Source organism: Culex quinquefasciatus, chromosome 1 (genome assembly GCF_015732765.1).
Source record: "Culex quinquefasciatus strain JHB chromosome 1, VPISU_Cqui_1.0_pri_paternal, whole genome shotgun sequence".
NCBI lineage: Eukaryota > Metazoa > Arthropoda > Insecta > Diptera > Culicidae > Culex > Culex quinquefasciatus.
The window spans coordinates 93,534,309-93,552,239 of record NC_051861.1 but is presented as its reverse complement, the minus strand read 5'-3'; the positions used below and the strand labels follow the sequence as shown (position 1 = coordinate 93,552,239).

The following is a 17,931-nucleotide window of genomic DNA, read 5'->3' as shown; positions in this document are numbered from 1 at the left end:
GCTCTGAGGAAGGTTCTACCGGGGGGACATTTATCGAACCATGCGACTTGGGGCAATATGGGTATCAAAATTCATGGTTTTTGATACTGGTAATGAAAATGGCCATTTTGACAGGATTGGCCACACCCGGAGTGGCCAGTGCCCTGCGGAAAGTTCTACAGGGGGGCATTAATCGAACCATACGACTTGGGGCAATATGGGTATCAAAATTTATGGTTTTTAAAACTGGTAATGAACATGGCCAGTTTGACCGGATTGGCCACACCCGGAGTGGTCAGTGCCCTGGGGAAGGTTCTACCGGGGGGACATTCATCGAACCATGCGGCTTGGGGCAATATGGGTATCAAAAATCATGGTTTTTGAAACTTGAAATGAAAATGACCATTTTGACCGGATTGGCCTCAACCGGAATGGTCATTGCCTTGGAGGAAGGTCCTACCGGGGGGACATTTACCGAACTATACGACTAGGAGTAATATGGGTATGCTGATTGGTACCCATATTGCATCAAGCCGCATGGTTCGATTAATGTCCCCCCGGTAGAACCTTCCCGAGTGCACTGGCCACTCCGGGTGTGGCCACTCCGGGTGTGGTCAATCCGGTTAAAATGGCCATTTTCATTACCAGTTTCAAAAACCATGAATTTTGATACCAATATTGCCCCAAGTCGTATGGTTCGATTAATGTCCCCCCGGTAGAACCTTCCTCAGAGCACTGGCCACTCCGGGTGTGGCCAATATCCTATCAGATTGGTCCCAACCCCATTGCCCCAAATCATTCTGGTTGTCCGGTGACCATCATAACAATCTTCATTAGAACAGTATTCCTCCCAATGTAGTGTACAAACTGTGTCTCTCAATGTGCGTGTGTGTGTGTGTGAGCAATAAAATTACCACCGTGGATCCGTCTTTGATGAAACCACGGAAGGCACTGAAATTTTCTGAGGCTAAGTGCTAGCTTAAATAGTTCGCATGAAATGTGGCAACAGTGGTGCAACATTCTCGCGTGACAGTTCCACGAAAGCAGGAGGCAAGGCAAAATTTGTAAAGTGCTCTCAGCCAATCAGCAGCCGGGATTTTTCCTGCACTCATTTTTTATTTTCATCTTAACTTTTGAATACTTTAACAAAGTTGTATCAACTTTGTGAGGTAGTCTACTTGCAATTTAAGACTTCCCCTTTCGTTTGGTGGATAAAGCATGCAGATTGCTTGAATTGGGTGGAAGATATAAAGCTTTCTAGCCCCAGTGAAAAAAATATAGTTTAACCCAAAAATGACGAACTCTTCGTCACAGTGTCCTAATGCAAACAAAGACCGAGCTCGAGCTGTCACAGCCCTGCGAAATATGTTTGCTGACATATCGGGCGGTGGAGTCAAAAAACCCAGCTAGAAGTCGCCTGACAAAAAACTTTTGCTAGAAAGAGATAGGAAACCTGATGCAAACAAACGTCCAGCTGTGATGTAAACATACTTTGAACGTGTTGGTAAATTTCTGACTAGAAAGCCTTATAAGCGTTCAAACAATTACACAAATCGTTACACTTTCGCTTCGCGAAATTTTGGATTGACACCCGTAGACAGTGCCCTTAGGACAAAGTTCTTTGTCAAAATCGATTCGTAACAGGCGTCATGCAATTTTAAGAGTGATCGCTTACCTGTGATGAGAAGTTGTAATTTGCCAGCTAATCATTGGTTTCCGACGGGATCTTGAGTTTGTCCTCGGAACTCGGAATAACAAATAGCCGCCGGCACCAGGGATGTTTGGCCAGATGACATCGGTTTGTGGCCACTTTTGAAGCCCGAAAACAGCAGTGTGGCCATGACTCCTGCCTCCGATTGGTCCCTCAAACTCAGTGGTTTCCTCTAAGGCTTTCTAGTCAGAAATTTACCAACACATTCAAAGTATGTTTACATCACAGCTGGACGTTTGTTTGCATCAGGTTTCCTATCTCTTTCAAGCAAAATTTTTTTGTCAAGCGACTTCTAGCTGGTTTATTTGACTGATCTCGATATGTCGTTAACATATCGCAGGTTGTGACAGTACAGCTCGATCATTTGCATCAGGACACTGAGAAGAGGAGTTCGTCATTTTTGAGTTAAATTATATTTTTTTCACTGGGCCTAGAAAGGCTTTCTAGGCCCAGTGAAAAAAAAATGTAATTTAACTCAAAAATGACGAACTCCTCGTCACAGTGTCCTGATGCAAACAATGATCGAGCTGTAGCTGTCACAGCCCTGCGAAGTATGTTGGCTGACATATCGGGCAGTCAGTCAAAAAAAACCAGCTAGAAGTCGCCTGACAAAAAAATTTTGCTAGAAAGAGATAGGAAACCTGATGCAAACAAACGTCCAGCTGTCATGTAAACATACTTTGAATGTGTTGGTAAATTTCTGACTAGAAAGCCTTATGAGGAAGGCAAAAAAAAAATACAAGACAACATTTTTTCCGATGGATCAACTATGGTCCCCTTGGAACGAGCTGTCAAGTAGGAACTTTTCTGTCAAGAAGGAGGTTATTTTTTCGAAATTGATTTAAAAATCCATTTTAAACTCTTTGTGGTCGTACAAAGGGTCATTGTACTCAGAAAAATAAGCTTTATCGCTGTAAACAATAATATAAGCGATCTAAGCTGGGAATCGCGAGAATCGCCACGGCTATTTTACCCAAAATCTAGCTAATCCCCTCTAATCCGTGCAATTACATCAAACCGCTCCAGCCTAAACAACACGTCAAACTCGCGCAGTTGCCCCGCACCGTGCAAACGTCACGCACGATGTAAGAAAATTTGCGATCTCACCGATGGCAACTTTCGCGTAATCATAAAACTTTGTGTTGTATCATCAAAACGAAAATTCCCCCCCTTGTTCCTTGGTGTCGTCACTCGTTTTCTGATGAAAATTGCGAATCTCACGGCAAGCGTCGCCATCGTCGTCGTCCCGCAATGGTGTAGAATAGCGCGCGAGCACGGCTTTACATGGGTGACAACGGCAACGGCAGCCAGGAAGATGCAATGTCCTCAGCAGAAGCTCCGACGCCCGTGAGCAGCGAATCGACGGTTCGAAGCAGCAGTCCCTGTCCTGTTCCTAGCACCACTGCGGACATTTCGGACAGCCCTCCTCCGGCAATAGTTGTACCTGCTGCTGCTGCGGGGGAAGTTTGTAGTAATAGTAGCAACGGTACCAGTAATCTCTGCGTTCGCAGCAGTTCGGCCACGTCCAACATCACTGATAAGTCGGACGATAATCTCGACTCGTGCAGCAAGTCGAGCGACAGTTGTGTTTTGGTTGCGGCCGCGGACGCATCGTCGACGGGCTTGGCCGCCAAGCAGCAGAACAAATCGCAGAAGAATCTCGCCGAGCGGGCCAAGAAGACGCCGTGGTATAATGCGATATATCCGTCGTACAAATCGCGCACCGAAGACTTTAAGAAGCTGTTCCGGGAGATTTCCAACACCGGGGACGACGAGCGGTTAATTGTGGACTATTCGTGTGCGATCCAGAAGGACATTCTGGTGCACGGGAGGTTGTACGTGACGCAGAACTATCTGTGCTTTCACGCGAACATAATCGTCTGGGAGACGCGGCTGTCGATCCGCTGGAAGGAGGTGACGTCGATAACGAAGGAGAAAACGGCCCGGGTCATTCCGAACGCGATACTTGTGTGTACCGACAATGAGAAGCACTTTCTCACCTCGTTCACGTCCCGCGACAAGACGTACTTGATGCTGTTTCGCGTTTGGCAGAATGCGTTGATGGACAAACCGATTAACCCGCAGGAACTGTGGCAGTGGGTACATACGTGTTACGGCGACCAGCTTGGGCTGACCAGTGACGACGAGGATTACATCGATCCGTACGACGACAAAACCGCCGAAGGTGGCTCCATCTCCAAACAATCTTCGGAAGATTTACCAAACAAGGACCAGCTGTCCGACCCGGAAGCCGGCATAATAATGGTGGTCCCAAAAGAAACGCCATCGAAGCCGTCGAAGAAGAGTGCCGTGCAGACGCAGCTCTCGACCCAATCTGAACTACTCCCCACGGACATGTCCGACTCGACCGATTCCGAACCCGAGGAGGAGTTCGTCATTCCCGTGGTCGAGTGCAACTCGTTACATTCCGGCCGCCAGCTGGTGCACACCATCCTGCCGATCAACGTGGACATTCTCTTCGAGTTGCTCTTCTCCAAGTCTAAATTCCTAACCGAGTTCCACAACTCCCGCAAAACAACCGACATGATCCACGGCGAGTGGAAGCTCAACAAGGACGGCCTCAAGGAGCGCGTCGTCTCGCTGACCATCGCCATCACGCAAACCATCGGCCCACGCAGCGCCCTCGTCACCGAGACCCAGCTGATGCGCGACTGCAGCAAACCCGGCGCCCTCTACTCGATCGACGTGAACGCCGTCCAGGGTGGAATCCCGTACGCGGACAGCTTCTACGTCACCCAGCACTACTGCCTCTCGCGTACCAAGGACGACCACACCGTCATGTCGGTGCACGCCCAAATCCACTACAAAAAGAACATCTTCGGCTTCGTGCGTGGCTTCATCGAGAAAAACACCTGGGTCGGCCTCGAGGACTTTTACAACGCCCTGCTGCGCTCCCTCCAAAGCGAGTACTGCATCCCTCCCGCCCGCAGTAAAAGTCGCCGCTCGCGCAAGCAAGCCCAAGCCCCACAACAGGTCAAAGTCCTCCTGGAAGAACCCATCGCCCGAAGCACCCCCCTTCCGAACCCAACGTCCTACTCGCGCCGTAGCATCAACCCCAAACCCCCCTCCTCCACCTCGCACACCTTTTTCTCCTGGTTCGTGGTCATCCTCCTGGTCATCCTGCTAGCCATCAACGTCGCGCTCTACCTTAAGCTGGTCAACCTGGAGGGCGAAAATCGCTCGCTCCTGAAAGGCGCCACCAGCGCCGCCGCCGACGTCGACCGGAAGATTCTCAAAAACCCGCCCCAATCCCACAAGGACTGGCTTGCCCTGCTCCACGAGCAGGAGGCGTTCCACGCGCAGGAAATGATCAAGTGGCAGCACGTGCTCCAGACCGTTACCGATCTCCTGAAGAAAGTTAGCAGCATTTGCGAAAATATTCCCAGAAATGTTAGTGTTAGCAGTGGTGATGTTGGTGGTGGTAGCAAAGATGAACTTTAGAAAACTCTGTGTATTTTAGCATGTAGAAGATGTTTGTGAGCAACAAGAAAAAAAAAACAGTATATGAAGCATATATAAAACCTATATAATAGAGCGCACTTCCGAAGAGGAACCATTTGCAGAGCGTTTTTATTTCTTTTTTAAGTTCGCCCCCCGAAATCCTTATCTTATCTACCAGGAACTGAGTCACTTGTCCAGCAGTGGCAGTATCTTATCAGTGTCAACCGAACGAGAGCCCGCGGTTTAGGAAAAGAGTGTGGGTATCAAGGGGAGCAATTGATTCCCTCAGCCAGGTGAATGGTTCGTTCGTGCAATTAATGCAATCAATCCTCATTAAATACGCGGAATTTGTCAACTAATGCGTGACCAAAGAGCAATAGAGGAGAAAATCGTTGTTCCGGTAAGCCTCCCACCGGTTGATAGTGATTGCCACAACTTTCATTGCATCTTGACTTGTTCCGGTTCCAGCAGGGGGAAACCTCGACACAGCGACCAGGTGCAATCCTTCGCTTCTTCGGCCGTGGGTGTAGAATACCATGGATGCACTTTAAACTTCTTCAAGTGCACCTCCAATGTGTCGACACATAAGCAGGTTACCTTGGTTCCGAACCGGGTTAGCTTGTAAGAGAAACCAAGTTTACATCCGTCCACTATCTTCAAGAGCTTGTTCAATTGGGTCCTAAAATGAAGCATAGATTGCTGATATTATTGTTTACAGCGATAAAGCTTATTTTTCTGAGTACAATGACCCTTTGTACGACCACAATGAGTTTAAAATGGATTTTTAAATCAATTTTGAAAAATTAACCTCGCGGTCCTTCTTGACAAAAAAGCTCCTACTTGACTGCTCGTTCCAAGGGGACCATAGTTGATCCATCGAAAAAATGTTGTCTTGTCAAAAAAAAATTTTGCATTAAAATTAAAAATAGTGATCAGAAATGGTTTTTAATCGTGTTTTTTACCGTTGTACATAAAAATTGACATAGGGCTTTAGTACCCAATTCAATTTGGTTTTATTGGTGAATAATCAAGATACAATAAGTTCTTTTGAGGTACATAACAGAGTTTTGGAGTTCCTTACAGCTGTGTGTTACATCATAACCCATGTTGGAACAGCTTGTAAATAAAGGTGTCACCAAGAGTCAGAAAAAAATAAAAAAAACTTACTAAAATTGCGAGGGAAAGGGGATAGAAATAGAGCTTAAAACTAGATCACAGTTTTTTATCCTTTATAGATATGCTTGATCATCAGCTCCCCAAGGGCCAGGAATTGCTCCGCCTTGTTACGGCAGGTCCGAAACCGCGTCATCATCTCCCCTGCGAGAGCAAAGAACTCTGGCAGGGTAAAGAGATCTTCCCCGGTAACTTCTTGCTGGGCCGTATTGCCACTGCCGGCAGCGACCACGCTGGCGAACGATCGCCCCCATCCAGGAGGGAACGCTGAGTTATCCACTGGAACCGTACGATGACCAGCTGTAGGCACGGTTACGCTCGTACTTCGCTGAGGAGGGTGGGACGCTGCTGCTTTCTTCTTCCTCTTTTCCTGCTCCTCGAGGTAGTTTTTCCGTGCGCTGCATCCACGGTAGTTGCTGGTATGGTTACCTCCTCAGTTGGCGCACTTAATGCGCGCCTTGGTTTGCTCTGCCTTGTCTCCCAAGTCCGCCTTGCACGGCAGTGCACACGCCTCAGAGAGGTGTGATTCACCCATGGATTCTCCGCACTTCACACAGCGGGGCGGGAGCCGCGGCCGAATTTCTGGCAACGGTGGCATTGTGTTCAAGAGCTTGTAAAAAGTCGTGGTGTTGCTTTTGTTTCGCTGCCGACTGGCCGGTCGCTGTAACAGCCGGGGTGTCTCTTCCTCCTGCTGAGCTGCCATTGTTGTTGTTTTCCGCTAGCGCGGGCTGAACTTGTTGTTGAGCAGATTCTTCTCCACTTTCCTTTTTCCGACCTCTGGGGACTGTCCGGGGCTCAGATGAAAATCATTCGTCTCGGAGGTCTCTTCCACCTCCATCCGTCAAACTGTCATTCATTGTTCATAAAATCGTTCATTGACCCAAGTTTGGGTAGTTCGCTTTTTGCATTCTTTCAAATAAACGTACATTTGACAGGAGAAAACAAAACTAATTTGTCAACAAATTTATCTCTTCTCAAAGTTTGATGGTGTTTTCGACGGTTTGGATGCTAAAGTTGCAAATTTAAAATCAAGTAGAATTTTAATTGTAAATGCAGTGAAACATGACTGGAAATTGTGATAAAAATCCCAGCAGCTTACCCGACACGAAGGTAACGCTAATTTACTAATTTTATCAACATTTTGTTTGGTGTAATGCGAATTCCATCCACGATCAGCCCGACCAACAGCAGCTCGACACTCCCCAGAGGCCCCAAACCCTGCTCAAGTACTGCCGCAACAATCCGAACTTCCTGCGCGACCCCGCCTCCTTCCCGCAAACGTTAAAGCTCATCGGCGGCGAGCTCGCGTCCGATGGCAACCCCCCAAAGTCCGGCGAGGAAGTGCTCGCGTTGCTCGAATCGTGGAAGCAACACGTCGCCCAGACGGAACCGGCCGCTCTCCAACGGCCATCGGACCGCGAGCTCAAGCGGCTGCTAGATGCGCTCGAAAGCCGCCTCACGTTCACCCAGATTACGCTGATTCTGCAGCACTTGGAGGTGGTGGGAAGTGGGAGCGAAACGCTGTGGCCAACGATTGCGGTCGAGATGAGGGCGCTCAAGTTTCCAGCGCGGCCGGAGGTGTACTGGCGGTGGGGGTTTGACGAGTGGGGGCAGCAGGCGAAGCGGGTGCTGCGGGAAGATCCGGACGGGTTGAGCGCGCTGCAGCAGAGGTACGTCGACTTCTTGCAGGAGCGGGGCGAGGTGGATGGTGGTGGAGAAGGTTCGTGCGGGGTGGACGCTTTAGAGCTGGTCATCAATCACTGTCGGGCGTGTTTGGAGGTGCTGAAGGTGGGGGGTTCCAAGGTTTATCTGTTTGAGGCGCTCGGCGTGGGGACCACGCTGGCGGACAAGATCAACGTTTGCTTCGGCAGTGGAATCAACGTGGAGGAGCGACTTCCGAAGTACGTGTGTGGGCGGTGCGTGGAGCAGGTTGAAGCGGCTTACGCGCTCAAGATGCAGATTGACCGGACGGACGAGGAGCTGCGAAGTTTGCTGGCGGAGTACAGCAAACCGGTGGTGGAAGAGGCCATCGAGGTTCAGGCGGAGGAAGTGCCGGTCGATTCGACGGAGAGCGCTCAAGGGACGGCTGAGGAGGAGAACTTTGAGGACGATGCCGGGATGGATGTGCAGGACGCTTCGATGGTGGAAGAGGAAATACGGACCAAAGTGGAACCTGAGGTGCAACTAGAGCAGGAGGATATGATTGAGGAGGAGGAGGAGGACATGGAGCACGAATATGTAGTCGTCGAAACTGAAGAAACGGGTTACGAACTTAGTGAGGAGCATGCGAGGTATGTTCTTGAAGGCTCACTTGAGCTTGAAAAGCGGATTTAAAACTTTTTTCCCTTCAACAGATTTAGCATTCGTATTATGGACGACGACAACGAAGCGACCACCGCCGATGCCACCGACAATAAGAAGGAACCCGTCAAACCGGCGGCAGAAACGACAACGGAAGGCAAGAGCTTTTACCAGTGCGACAAGTGTCGCGTCGTACTTCGTACGTACGAGCTGCTTAAGCGGCATGAAAAAGCTCGCCACAACGATGAAGAGGAACGCCACTTTGCGTGCTCGCACTGTACGAAAAAGTTCCGGTCGGCTTCCACGCTGAAGGTTCACCAACGGATTCACACCAACGAGCGGCCTTACGTCTGCGATGTAGGTATTTCGGTGGGAGGGGAGTCCGCTTTTGTCCCCGGTGGCCGCCGTTTGTAACGAGGTCCCTCTTCTCTCTTCTCAGATCTGCGACAAAAGTTTCGCGCAAAATACGAACCTCGTGTACCACCGGAAGGTTCACCAGAACATCCGGGACTATGCGTGCGATCAGTGCTCGTACAGGGCGCGCAGCCAAAACGACCTGAACCTCCACAGCAGGCGGCACACCGGCGCTCGGCCGTACGTCTGCGACGAGTGTCAGCTGCCGTTTTCCACGTCGAGCAATCTGAGCAAGCACGTCAAGCGGCGGCACATGGGCGAGCGGAAGTACAAGGTGGGTTCGGATTCTTAAGCTCCTTCTTCCCTCATTTGCGACAGGTCTGCGGCAAAGCGTTCCGCACGATGAGCCAAATCCAGGCCCACGGCTATGTGCATGACCCGCAGGGCCATCCCATCGCATGCGAGCACTGCCCGTACCGGACGACCACCAAATCATCCCTAGCCATCCACCTCAAGTCGCACCAACCACAGGCCAGGCCGTACGTGTGCCGTCAGTGCGGCAAAGGGTTCACCATCTCCAGCAACATGCACAAACACGTCCGGAACATGCACGAAAAGCGAAAACCATTTAAAGTTGCGCGCTTCAAAAAACTTCATCAATAACCCTGAACTCACCATCGTCTTCCCCCATTTCTTCCAGTGCGACCAGTGCGACAAGACGTTCACCACGAAGGAAACGGCCCAGAAGCACCTGGTGACGCACACCGGCAGCAAGCCGTTCCACTGTCCGGAGTGTAACGTGGCGTACGGCTGGTACAACGGGCTGCAGAAGCACCTCAAGTCGGTCCACCCGGGTGCGCCCATTCCGACGGAAAAGTCCATGATGGGGCGCGTGCAGGAGCATTTGAAGCGGGAGGCGGCCAAGGCGGTGACGAAGGATGGCGATGGAGGAGCGGAGAAATAAATAGGTATTTTTTTGTGTTGAAATGTTTGTTTGGTGTGGTGTCTGAAGCAGCCGAAAGCCGAGGGATTTTTGGGGTCCGCTTTTGGGTCATACTGGTTCCTCTTGTCTCCAAAGCACAAGCAGCATAATTTAATTATTTAGCGGTAAGATCAAGCTCCAAGGCTTACCTTAATGTGGTTGGTGACTTCCCCAAATAATTTCTATCGTAAAATATCTATATAACTCATTGGACAGTTATTCCAAGTAAAATTCTAAAAAACAACTAAAAATACATTGTAATGCTTTAACTCACCCAGTTTAACTAATCATCTCTGCGGTAACCTTTACGCAGTAGGCCTGGCCGCTTTCTCGTTTGTGATGCAGGGTTTTTACGGACGACGCGAATCGCGCGGATCTGGCGCGGATTTGCTGGCTAATTTTGCTCAGGCGCGGATTTCGCGCGGATGGCAATTTTGATAAATAAATTAATTGAGAGAGATAAAATTACTTTTAAGTTATTAAGAAAAATATTATCAGGAATTACGATAATTTGTTTTTTCCTTTGAGTGCAAGAATTTCATATTTTTTATTAATTTAATTTTCTTCTGAAAATGTTTGTTTCTTAGTACGAAACGTCGAAAAATGAAGATAAAGATTATGTAGAAATTATTTTTTATATGTTTCTTGTCATTTCTCAACATCTCCGGCTCTGAATATTTAATTTCTTTTGAGTTTTGAGTAATAATTTTTAACCTTATTTATTTTTAATTTTATACTGGATTTATTCAATTTTTAATTTTGTAAATCAAATATTACAAACATTTCCCGAAGATATAGACATTAGAATGTGTAACAAAAACTATTATTGGGGCTTGTTCTGGTGGGCGCCAAATATGAGCTTGCCTCCACTTTTGAATTTTGGAATGGAATTTAATCGGTAGAAATATTATTTTTTTTCTAAATTTTAACATTCTTGACGAAAATAAAAAGATCAGAACATTCCAAATTCAAAGCTTCAGAAATTTAAAAAATTCGAAAACAAAACAAAAACAAAACACATATTATTTTTTTTCGAAATTTCTAACATCGTAATTTAAAAAATCTGAAATTTCGAAATTCAAAATTTTAGCAATCTGAATTTCAAAATACCAAAAATTTGAGTAATCAAACATTTTAATATTTAAAAAAAAATCAAAATTAAAAAGTCAAAATTTAAAAACAAAAAAATATCAAAAAATCTCAATTCTGAGATAATTTTTAGTATTCTTAAGCTTATAAATTGTAAAATTCTAAAATTCTTAAATTCTTAAATTCTTAAATTTTTAAATTCTTAAATTCTTAAATTCTTAAATTCTTAAATTCTTAAATTCTTGAATTCTTAAATTCTTAAATTCTTAAATTCTTAAATTCTTAAATTCTTAAATTCTTAAATTCTTAAATTCTTAAATTTAAATTCTTAAATTCTTAAATTCTTAAATTCTTAAATTCTTAAATTCTTAAATTCTTAAATTCTTAAATTCTTAAATTTAAATTCTTAAATTCTTAAATTTAAATTCTAAATTCTAAATTCTTAAATTCTTAAATTCTTAAATTTTTAAATTCTTAAATTTTAAATTTAAATTCTTAAATTCTTAAATTTTAAATTCTTAAATTTAAATTTTAAATCTTAAATTCTAAATCTTAAATTCTTAAATTCTTAAATTTAAATTCTTAAATTTAAATTTTAAATTCTTAAATTTAAATTCTTAAATTTTAAATTTAAATTCTTAAATCTTAAATTTTAAATTCTAAATTCTTAAATTCTTAAATTTAAATTTAAATTTTAAATTCTTAAATTCTTAAATTCTTAAATTCTTAAATTTTAAATTTTAAATTCTTAAATTCTTAAATTCTTAAATTCTTAAATTCTTAAATTTTAAATTCTTAAATTCTTAAATTCTTAAATTTCTTAAATTCTAAATTCTAAATTCTTAAATTCTTAAATTCTTAAATGCTTAAATTTTAAATTCTTAAATTCTTAAATTTTAAATTTAAATTCTTAAATTTAAATTCTTAAATTTTTGAATTCTTAAATTCTTAAATTTTAAATTTTAAATTCTTAAATCTTAAATTCTTATATTTCTTAAATTCTTAAATTCTTAAATTCTTAAATTCTTAAATTCTTAAATTCTTAAATCTTAAATTTAAATTCTTAAATTTAAATTTTAAATTTAAATTCTTAAATTTTAAATTTTAAATTTTAAATTCTTAAATTCTTAAATTTTAAATTTAAATTCTTAAATTCTTAAATTTAAATTTAAATTTAAATTCTTAAATTTAAATTCTTAAATTCTTAAATTCTTAAATTTAAATTCTTAAATTTAAATTCTTAAATTCTTAAATTCTTAAATTCTTAAATTCTTAAATTCTTAAATTCTTAAATTTTAAATTTTAAATTCTTAAATTCTTAAATTTAAATTCTAAATTTAAATTCTTAAATTCTTAAATTCTTAAATTTTAAATTCTTAAATTCTTAAATTTAAATTCTTAAATTCTTAAATTTAAATTCTTAAATTTAAATTCTTAAATTCTTAAATTCTTAAATTTAAATTCTTAAATTCTTAAATTTAAATTCTTAAATTTAAATTTTAAATTCTTAAATTTAAATTCTTAAATTCTTAAATTCTTAAATTCTTAAATTCTTAAATTTTAAATTCTTAAATTTTAAATTCTTAAATTTAAATTCTTAAATTTTTAAATTCTTAAATTCTTAAATTCTTAAATTCTTAAATTCTTAAATTTTAAATTTAAATCTTAAATTCTTAAATTTAAATTCTTAAATTCTTAAATTTAAATTCTTAAATTCTTAAATTCTTAAATTCTTAAATTCTTAAATTTTAAATTTAAATTCTTAAATTCTTAAATTCTTAAATTCTAAATTTTAAATTCTTAAATTTAAATTCTTAAATTTAAATTTAAATTCTTAAATTCTTAAATTCTTAAATTTTAAATTCTTAAATTTAAATTCTAAATTCTTAAATTTAAATTTAAATTTAAATTTAAATTCTTAAATTTAAATTCTTAAATTCTTAAATTCTTAAATTTTAAATTCTTAAATTCTTAAATTCTTAAATTCTTAAATTCTTAAATTTAAATTCTTAAATTTTTAAATTTAAATTCTTAAATTTTAAATTTTTAAATTTAAATTCTTAAATTTTAAATTCTTAAATTTAAATTCTAAATTCTAAATTCTAAATTCTTAAATTCTTAAATTCTTAAATTTAAATTTAAATTCTTAAATTTAAATTCTAAATTCTTAAATTTAAATTCTTAAATTTAAATTCTTAAATTCTTAAATTCTTAAATTCTTAAATTCTTAAATTCTTAAATTCTTAAATTCTTAAATTCTTAAATTCTTAAATTTTAAATTCTTAAATTCTTAAATTCTTAAATTCTAAATTCTTAAATTCTTAAATTTAAATTCTTAAATTCTTAAATTCTTAAATTCTTAAATTCTAAATTCTTAAATTCTTAAATTCTTAAATTCTTAAATTTTAAATTCTTAAATTCTTAAATTTTAAATTTTAAATTCTTAAATTCTTAAATTCTTAAATTCTTAAATTTTAAATTCTAAATTCTTAAATTCTTAAATTTTAAATTCTTAAATTCTTAAATTCTTAAATTCTTAAATTCTTAAATTCTTAAATTCTTAAATTTAAATTCTTAAATTCTTAAATTTTAAATTCTTAAATTCTTAAATTCTTAAATTTTAAATTCTTAAATTCTTAAATTCTTAAATTTAAATTCTTAAATTCTTAAATTCTTAAATTTAAATTCTTAAATTTAAATTTAAATTCTTAAATTTTAAATTCTTAAATTTAAATTTAAATTCTTAAATTCTTAAATTCTTAAATTTAAATTTTAACAAATTCTTAAATTCTTAAATTTAAATTTAAATTCTTAAATTTAAATTCTTAAATTTAAATTCTTAAATTTAAATTCTTAAATTTAAATTTTAAATTCTTAAATTCTTAAATTCTTAAATTCTTAAATTCTTAAATTCTTAAATTCTTAAATCTTAAATTCTTAAATTCTTAAATTTTAAATTTAAATTCTTAAATTCTTAAATTCTTAAATTTAAATTCTTAAATTCTTAAATTTAAATTCTTAAATTTAAATTTAAATTCTTAAATTTTAAATTTAAATTTTTAAATTTTTAAATTCTTAAATTCTTAAATTCTTAAATTTTTAAATTCTTAAATTTTAAATTCTTATATTCTTAAATTTTAAATTCTTAAATTTAAATTTTAAATTTAAATTCTTAAATTCTAAATTTAAATTTTAAATTTTAAATCTAAATTCTTAAATTCTTAAATTCTTAAATTCTTAAATTCTAAATTCTTAAATTTTAAATTCTTAAATTCTTAAATTCTTAAATTTAAATTCTTAAATTCTTAAATTTTAAATTCTTAAATTCTTAAATTCTTAAATTTTAAATTCTTAAATTTTAAATTCTTAAATTTTAAATTTAAATTTTAAATTTTAAATTTTAAATTCTTAAATCTTAAATTCTTAAATTCTTAAATTCTAAATTCTTAAATTCTTAAATTTAAATTTAAATTTAAATTCTTAAATTCTAAATTCTTAAATTTAAATTCTTAAATTTTAAATTCTTAAATTCTTAAATTTAAATTTAAATTTAAATTTAAATTCTTAAATGCTTAAATTCTTAAATTTTAAATTCTTAAATTCTTAAATTTAAATTTAAATTCTTAAATTCTAAATTTTGAATTCTTTAAATTTTATTCTTAAATTTTTAAATTCTTAAATTCTTAAATTTTAAATTTTAAATTCTTAAATTTTAAATTCTTAAATTCTTAAATTCTTAAATTCTTAAATTCTTAAATTTTAAATTCTTAAATTCTTAAATTCTTAAATTCTTAATTCTTAAATTCTTAAATTCTTAAATTTTAAATTCTTAAATTTAAATTTTAATTCTAAATTCTTAAATTTAAATTCTTAAATTTAAATTTAAATTTAAATTCTTAAATTTAAATTTAAATTCTTAAATTCTTAAATTTTAAATTTTAAATTTTTAAATTCTTAAATTTTAAATTCTTAAATTTAAATTCTTAAATTTTAAATTCTTAAATTCTTAAATTCTTAAATTTAAATTCTTAAATTTAAATTTTAAATTCTTAAATTCTTAAATTCTTAAATTCTTAAATTTTTAAATTTTAAATTCTTAAATTCTTAAATTTTAAATTTTAAATTCTTAAATTCTTAAATTCTTAAATTCTTAAATTTTAAATTCTTAAATTTAAATTTTAAATTTTAAATTCTTAAATTCTTAAATTCTTAAATTTAAATTCTTAAATTCTTAAATTCTTAAATTCTTAAATTCTTAAATTTAAATTTTAAATTCTTAAATTTAAATTCTTAAATTCTTAAATTCTTAAATTCTTAAATTTAAATTCTTAAATTCTTAAATTTTAAATTTAAATTCTTAAATTTTAAATTTAAATTTAAATTCTTAAATTTAAATTTAAATTCTTAAATTTAAATTTAAATTTTAAATTCTTAAACTTAAATTTTAAATTCTTAAATTCTTAAATTTAAATTCTTAAATTCTTAAATTCTTAAATTTAAATTTAAATTCTTAAATTCTTAAATTCTTAAATTCTTAAATTCTTAAATTCTAAATTCTTAAATTCTTAAATTCTTAAATTCTTAAATTCTTAAATTCTTAAATGCTTAAATTCTTAAATTTAAATTTAAATTCTTAAATTCTTAAATTCTTAAATTCTTAAATTCTTAAATTTTAAATTCTTAAATTTAAATTTTAAATTTTTAAATTCTTAAATTCTTAAATTCTTAAATTCTTAAATTCTTAAATTTAAATTCTTAAATTCTTAAATTCTTAAATTTAAATTCTTAAATTCTTAAATTCTTAAATTTAAATTCTTAAATTTTAAATTCTTAAATTTTAAATTCTTAAATTCTTAAATTTAAATTCTTAAATTCTTAAATTCTTAAATTTTAAATTTTAAATTCTTAAATTCTTAAATTTTTAAATTCTTAAATTCTTAAATTCTTAAATTCTTAAATTCTAAATTCTAAATTTTAAATTTAAATTCTTAAATTCTTAAATTTTTAAATTCTTAAATTCTTAAATTCTTAAATTTTAAATTCTTAAATCTTAAATTTTAAATTCTTAAATTTAAATCTTAAATTTAAATTTAAATTCTTAAATTCTTAAATTTTAAATTCTTAAATTCTTAAATTTAAATTCTTAAATTCTTAAATTTAAATTTAAATTCTTAAATTTTTGAATTCTTAAATTCTTAAATTCTTAAATTTTTAAATTTTAAATTTAAATTTTAAATTCTTAAATTTAAATTCTTAAATTCTTAAATTTAAATTTTAAATCTTAAATTCTTAAATTCTTAAATTCTTAAATTTAAATTTAAATTTAAATTTTAAATTTAAATTTTAAATTCTTAAATTTTAAATTTAAATTCTTAAATTCTTAAATTTTAAATTTAAATTCTTAAATTTAAATTTTAAATTCTTAAATTCTTAAATTCTTAAATTTAAATTTAAATTCTTAAATTTAAATTCTTAAATTTAAATTTTAAATTTAAATTCTTAAATTTTAAATTTTAAATTTTAAATTCTTAAATTTTAAATTCTTAAATTCTTAAATTCTTAAATTTAAATTCTTAAATTTAAATTCTTAAATTTAAATTTAAATTCTTAAATTTAAATTTTAAATTTAAATTCTTAAATCTAAATTCTTAAATTCTTAAATTTAAATTCTTAAATTTTTAAATTCTTAAATTTTAAATTTTAAATTCTTAAATTTAAATTCTTAAATTCTTAAATTCTAAATTCTTAAATTCTTAAATTCTTAATTTTAAATTCTTAAATTTTAAATTCTTAAATTCTTAAATTCTTAAATTTAAATTCTTAAATTCTTAAATTCTTAAATTCTTAAATTCTTAAATTCTTAAATTTTAAATTCTTAAATTCTTAAATTCTTAAATTCTTAAATTCTTAAATTTAAATTTAAATTTTAAATTTTAAATTTTAAATTCTTAAATTTTAAATTCTTAAATTCTTAATTTAAATTCTTAAATTTAAATTCTTAAATTCTTAAATTCTTAAATTTAAATTTAAATTCTTAAATTTAAATTCTTAAATTTTAAATTCTTAAATTTTAAATTCTTAAATTTTAAATTTAAATTCTTAAATTCTTAAATTCTTAAATTTAAATTCTTAAATTCTTAAATTCTTAAATTTTAAATTCTTAAATTTAAATTCTTAAATTCTTAAATTCTTAAATTCTTAAATTTTTAAATTTTTAAATTTTAAATTTAAATTCTTAAATTTTAAATTCTTAAATTCTTAAATTCTTAAATTCTTAAATTCTTAAATTCTTAAATTCTTAAATTTTAAATTCTTAAATTTAAATTCTTAAATTTTAAATTCTTAAATTCTAAATTCTTAAATTTTAAATTCTTAAATTCTTAAATTCTTAAATTTTAAATTCTTAAATTCTAAATTCTTAAATTTTAAATTCTTAAATTCTTAAATTCTTAAATTCTTAAATTCTTAAATTTTAAATTTAAATTTAAATTCTTAAATTCTTAAATTTAAATTTTAAATTCTTAAATTCTTAAATTTTAAATTCTTAAATTTAAATTTTAAATTCTTAAATTTTAAATTCTTAAATTCTTAAATTCTTAAATTCTTAAATTCTTAAATTTAAATTCTTAAATTCTTAAATTCTTAAATTCTTAAATTCTTAAATTCTTAAATTCTTAAATTCTTAAATTTAAATTTTAAATTCTTAAATTCTTAAATTCTTAAATTCTTAAATTTAAATTTAAATTTTAAATTCTTAAATTCTTAAATTCTTAAATTTAAATTTTAAATTTAAATTCTTAAATTCTAAATTCTTAAATTTTAAATTTTTAAATTCTTAAATTCTTAAATTCTTAAATTTTTAAATTCTTAAATTCTTAAA

General features: G+C 33.1%; 2 protein-coding genes across 3 annotated transcripts; both read left to right on the top strand.

Moving 5' to 3' along the window:
* The first annotated feature begins 2,752 nt into the window (after positions 1-2,752).
* On the top strand, positions 2,753-5,269 carry LOC119769910 (protein Aster-B-like). Its single transcript, XM_038264013.1, has one exon. The coding sequence runs from the start codon at positions 2,975-2,977 to the stop codon at positions 5,150-5,152; it is 2,178 nt and encodes a 725-aa protein (XP_038119941.1). The 5' UTR covers positions 2,753-2,974; the 3' UTR covers positions 5,153-5,269.
* A 1,995-nt stretch (positions 5,270-7,264) lies between these two features.
* Positions 7,265-9,967, top strand: LOC6052951 (zinc finger and SCAN domain-containing protein 2). Of its 2 annotated transcripts, none has more exons than XM_038248942.1 (5): positions 7,265-7,435; positions 7,502-8,616; positions 8,680-8,983; positions 9,359-9,613; positions 9,681-9,967. In XM_038248942.1, exons 1-5 carry the CDS (start codon positions 7,388-7,390, stop codon positions 9,942-9,944), a joined length of 1,986 nt encoding a protein of 661 aa, XP_038104870.1. In that variant the 5' UTR covers positions 7,265-7,387; the 3' UTR covers positions 9,945-9,967. The 2 variants fall into 2 exon arrangements, with proteins under 2 accessions (XP_038104870.1, XP_038104871.1); XM_038248943.1 differs by lacking the exon at positions 9,359-9,613 and adding an exon at positions 9,066-9,314 and having other exon boundaries at positions 7,269-7,435.
* The last annotated feature ends 7,964 nt before the right edge of the window (positions 9,968-17,931 follow it).

Excerpts from the sequence above, each read along its gene's own strand:
- LOC6052951 (XM_038248942.1), top strand. The coding sequence starts at position 7,388 with ATGACTGGAAATTGTGATAAAAATCCCAGCAGCTTACCCGACACGAAG. Across the intron at positions 8,617-8,679 it reads CTTAGTGAGGAGCATGCGAG|ATTTAGCATTCGTATTATGG; the intron begins GTATGTTCTTGA and ends TCCCTTCAACAG. Across the intron at positions 9,614-9,680 it reads AAAAGCGAAAACCATTTAAA|TGCGACCAGTGCGACAAGAC; the intron begins GTTGCGCGCTTC and ends CATTTCTTCCAG.
- LOC119769910 (XM_038264013.1), top strand. The coding sequence starts at position 2,975 with ATGGGTGACAACGGCAACGGCAGCCAGGAAGATGCAATGTCCTCAGCA.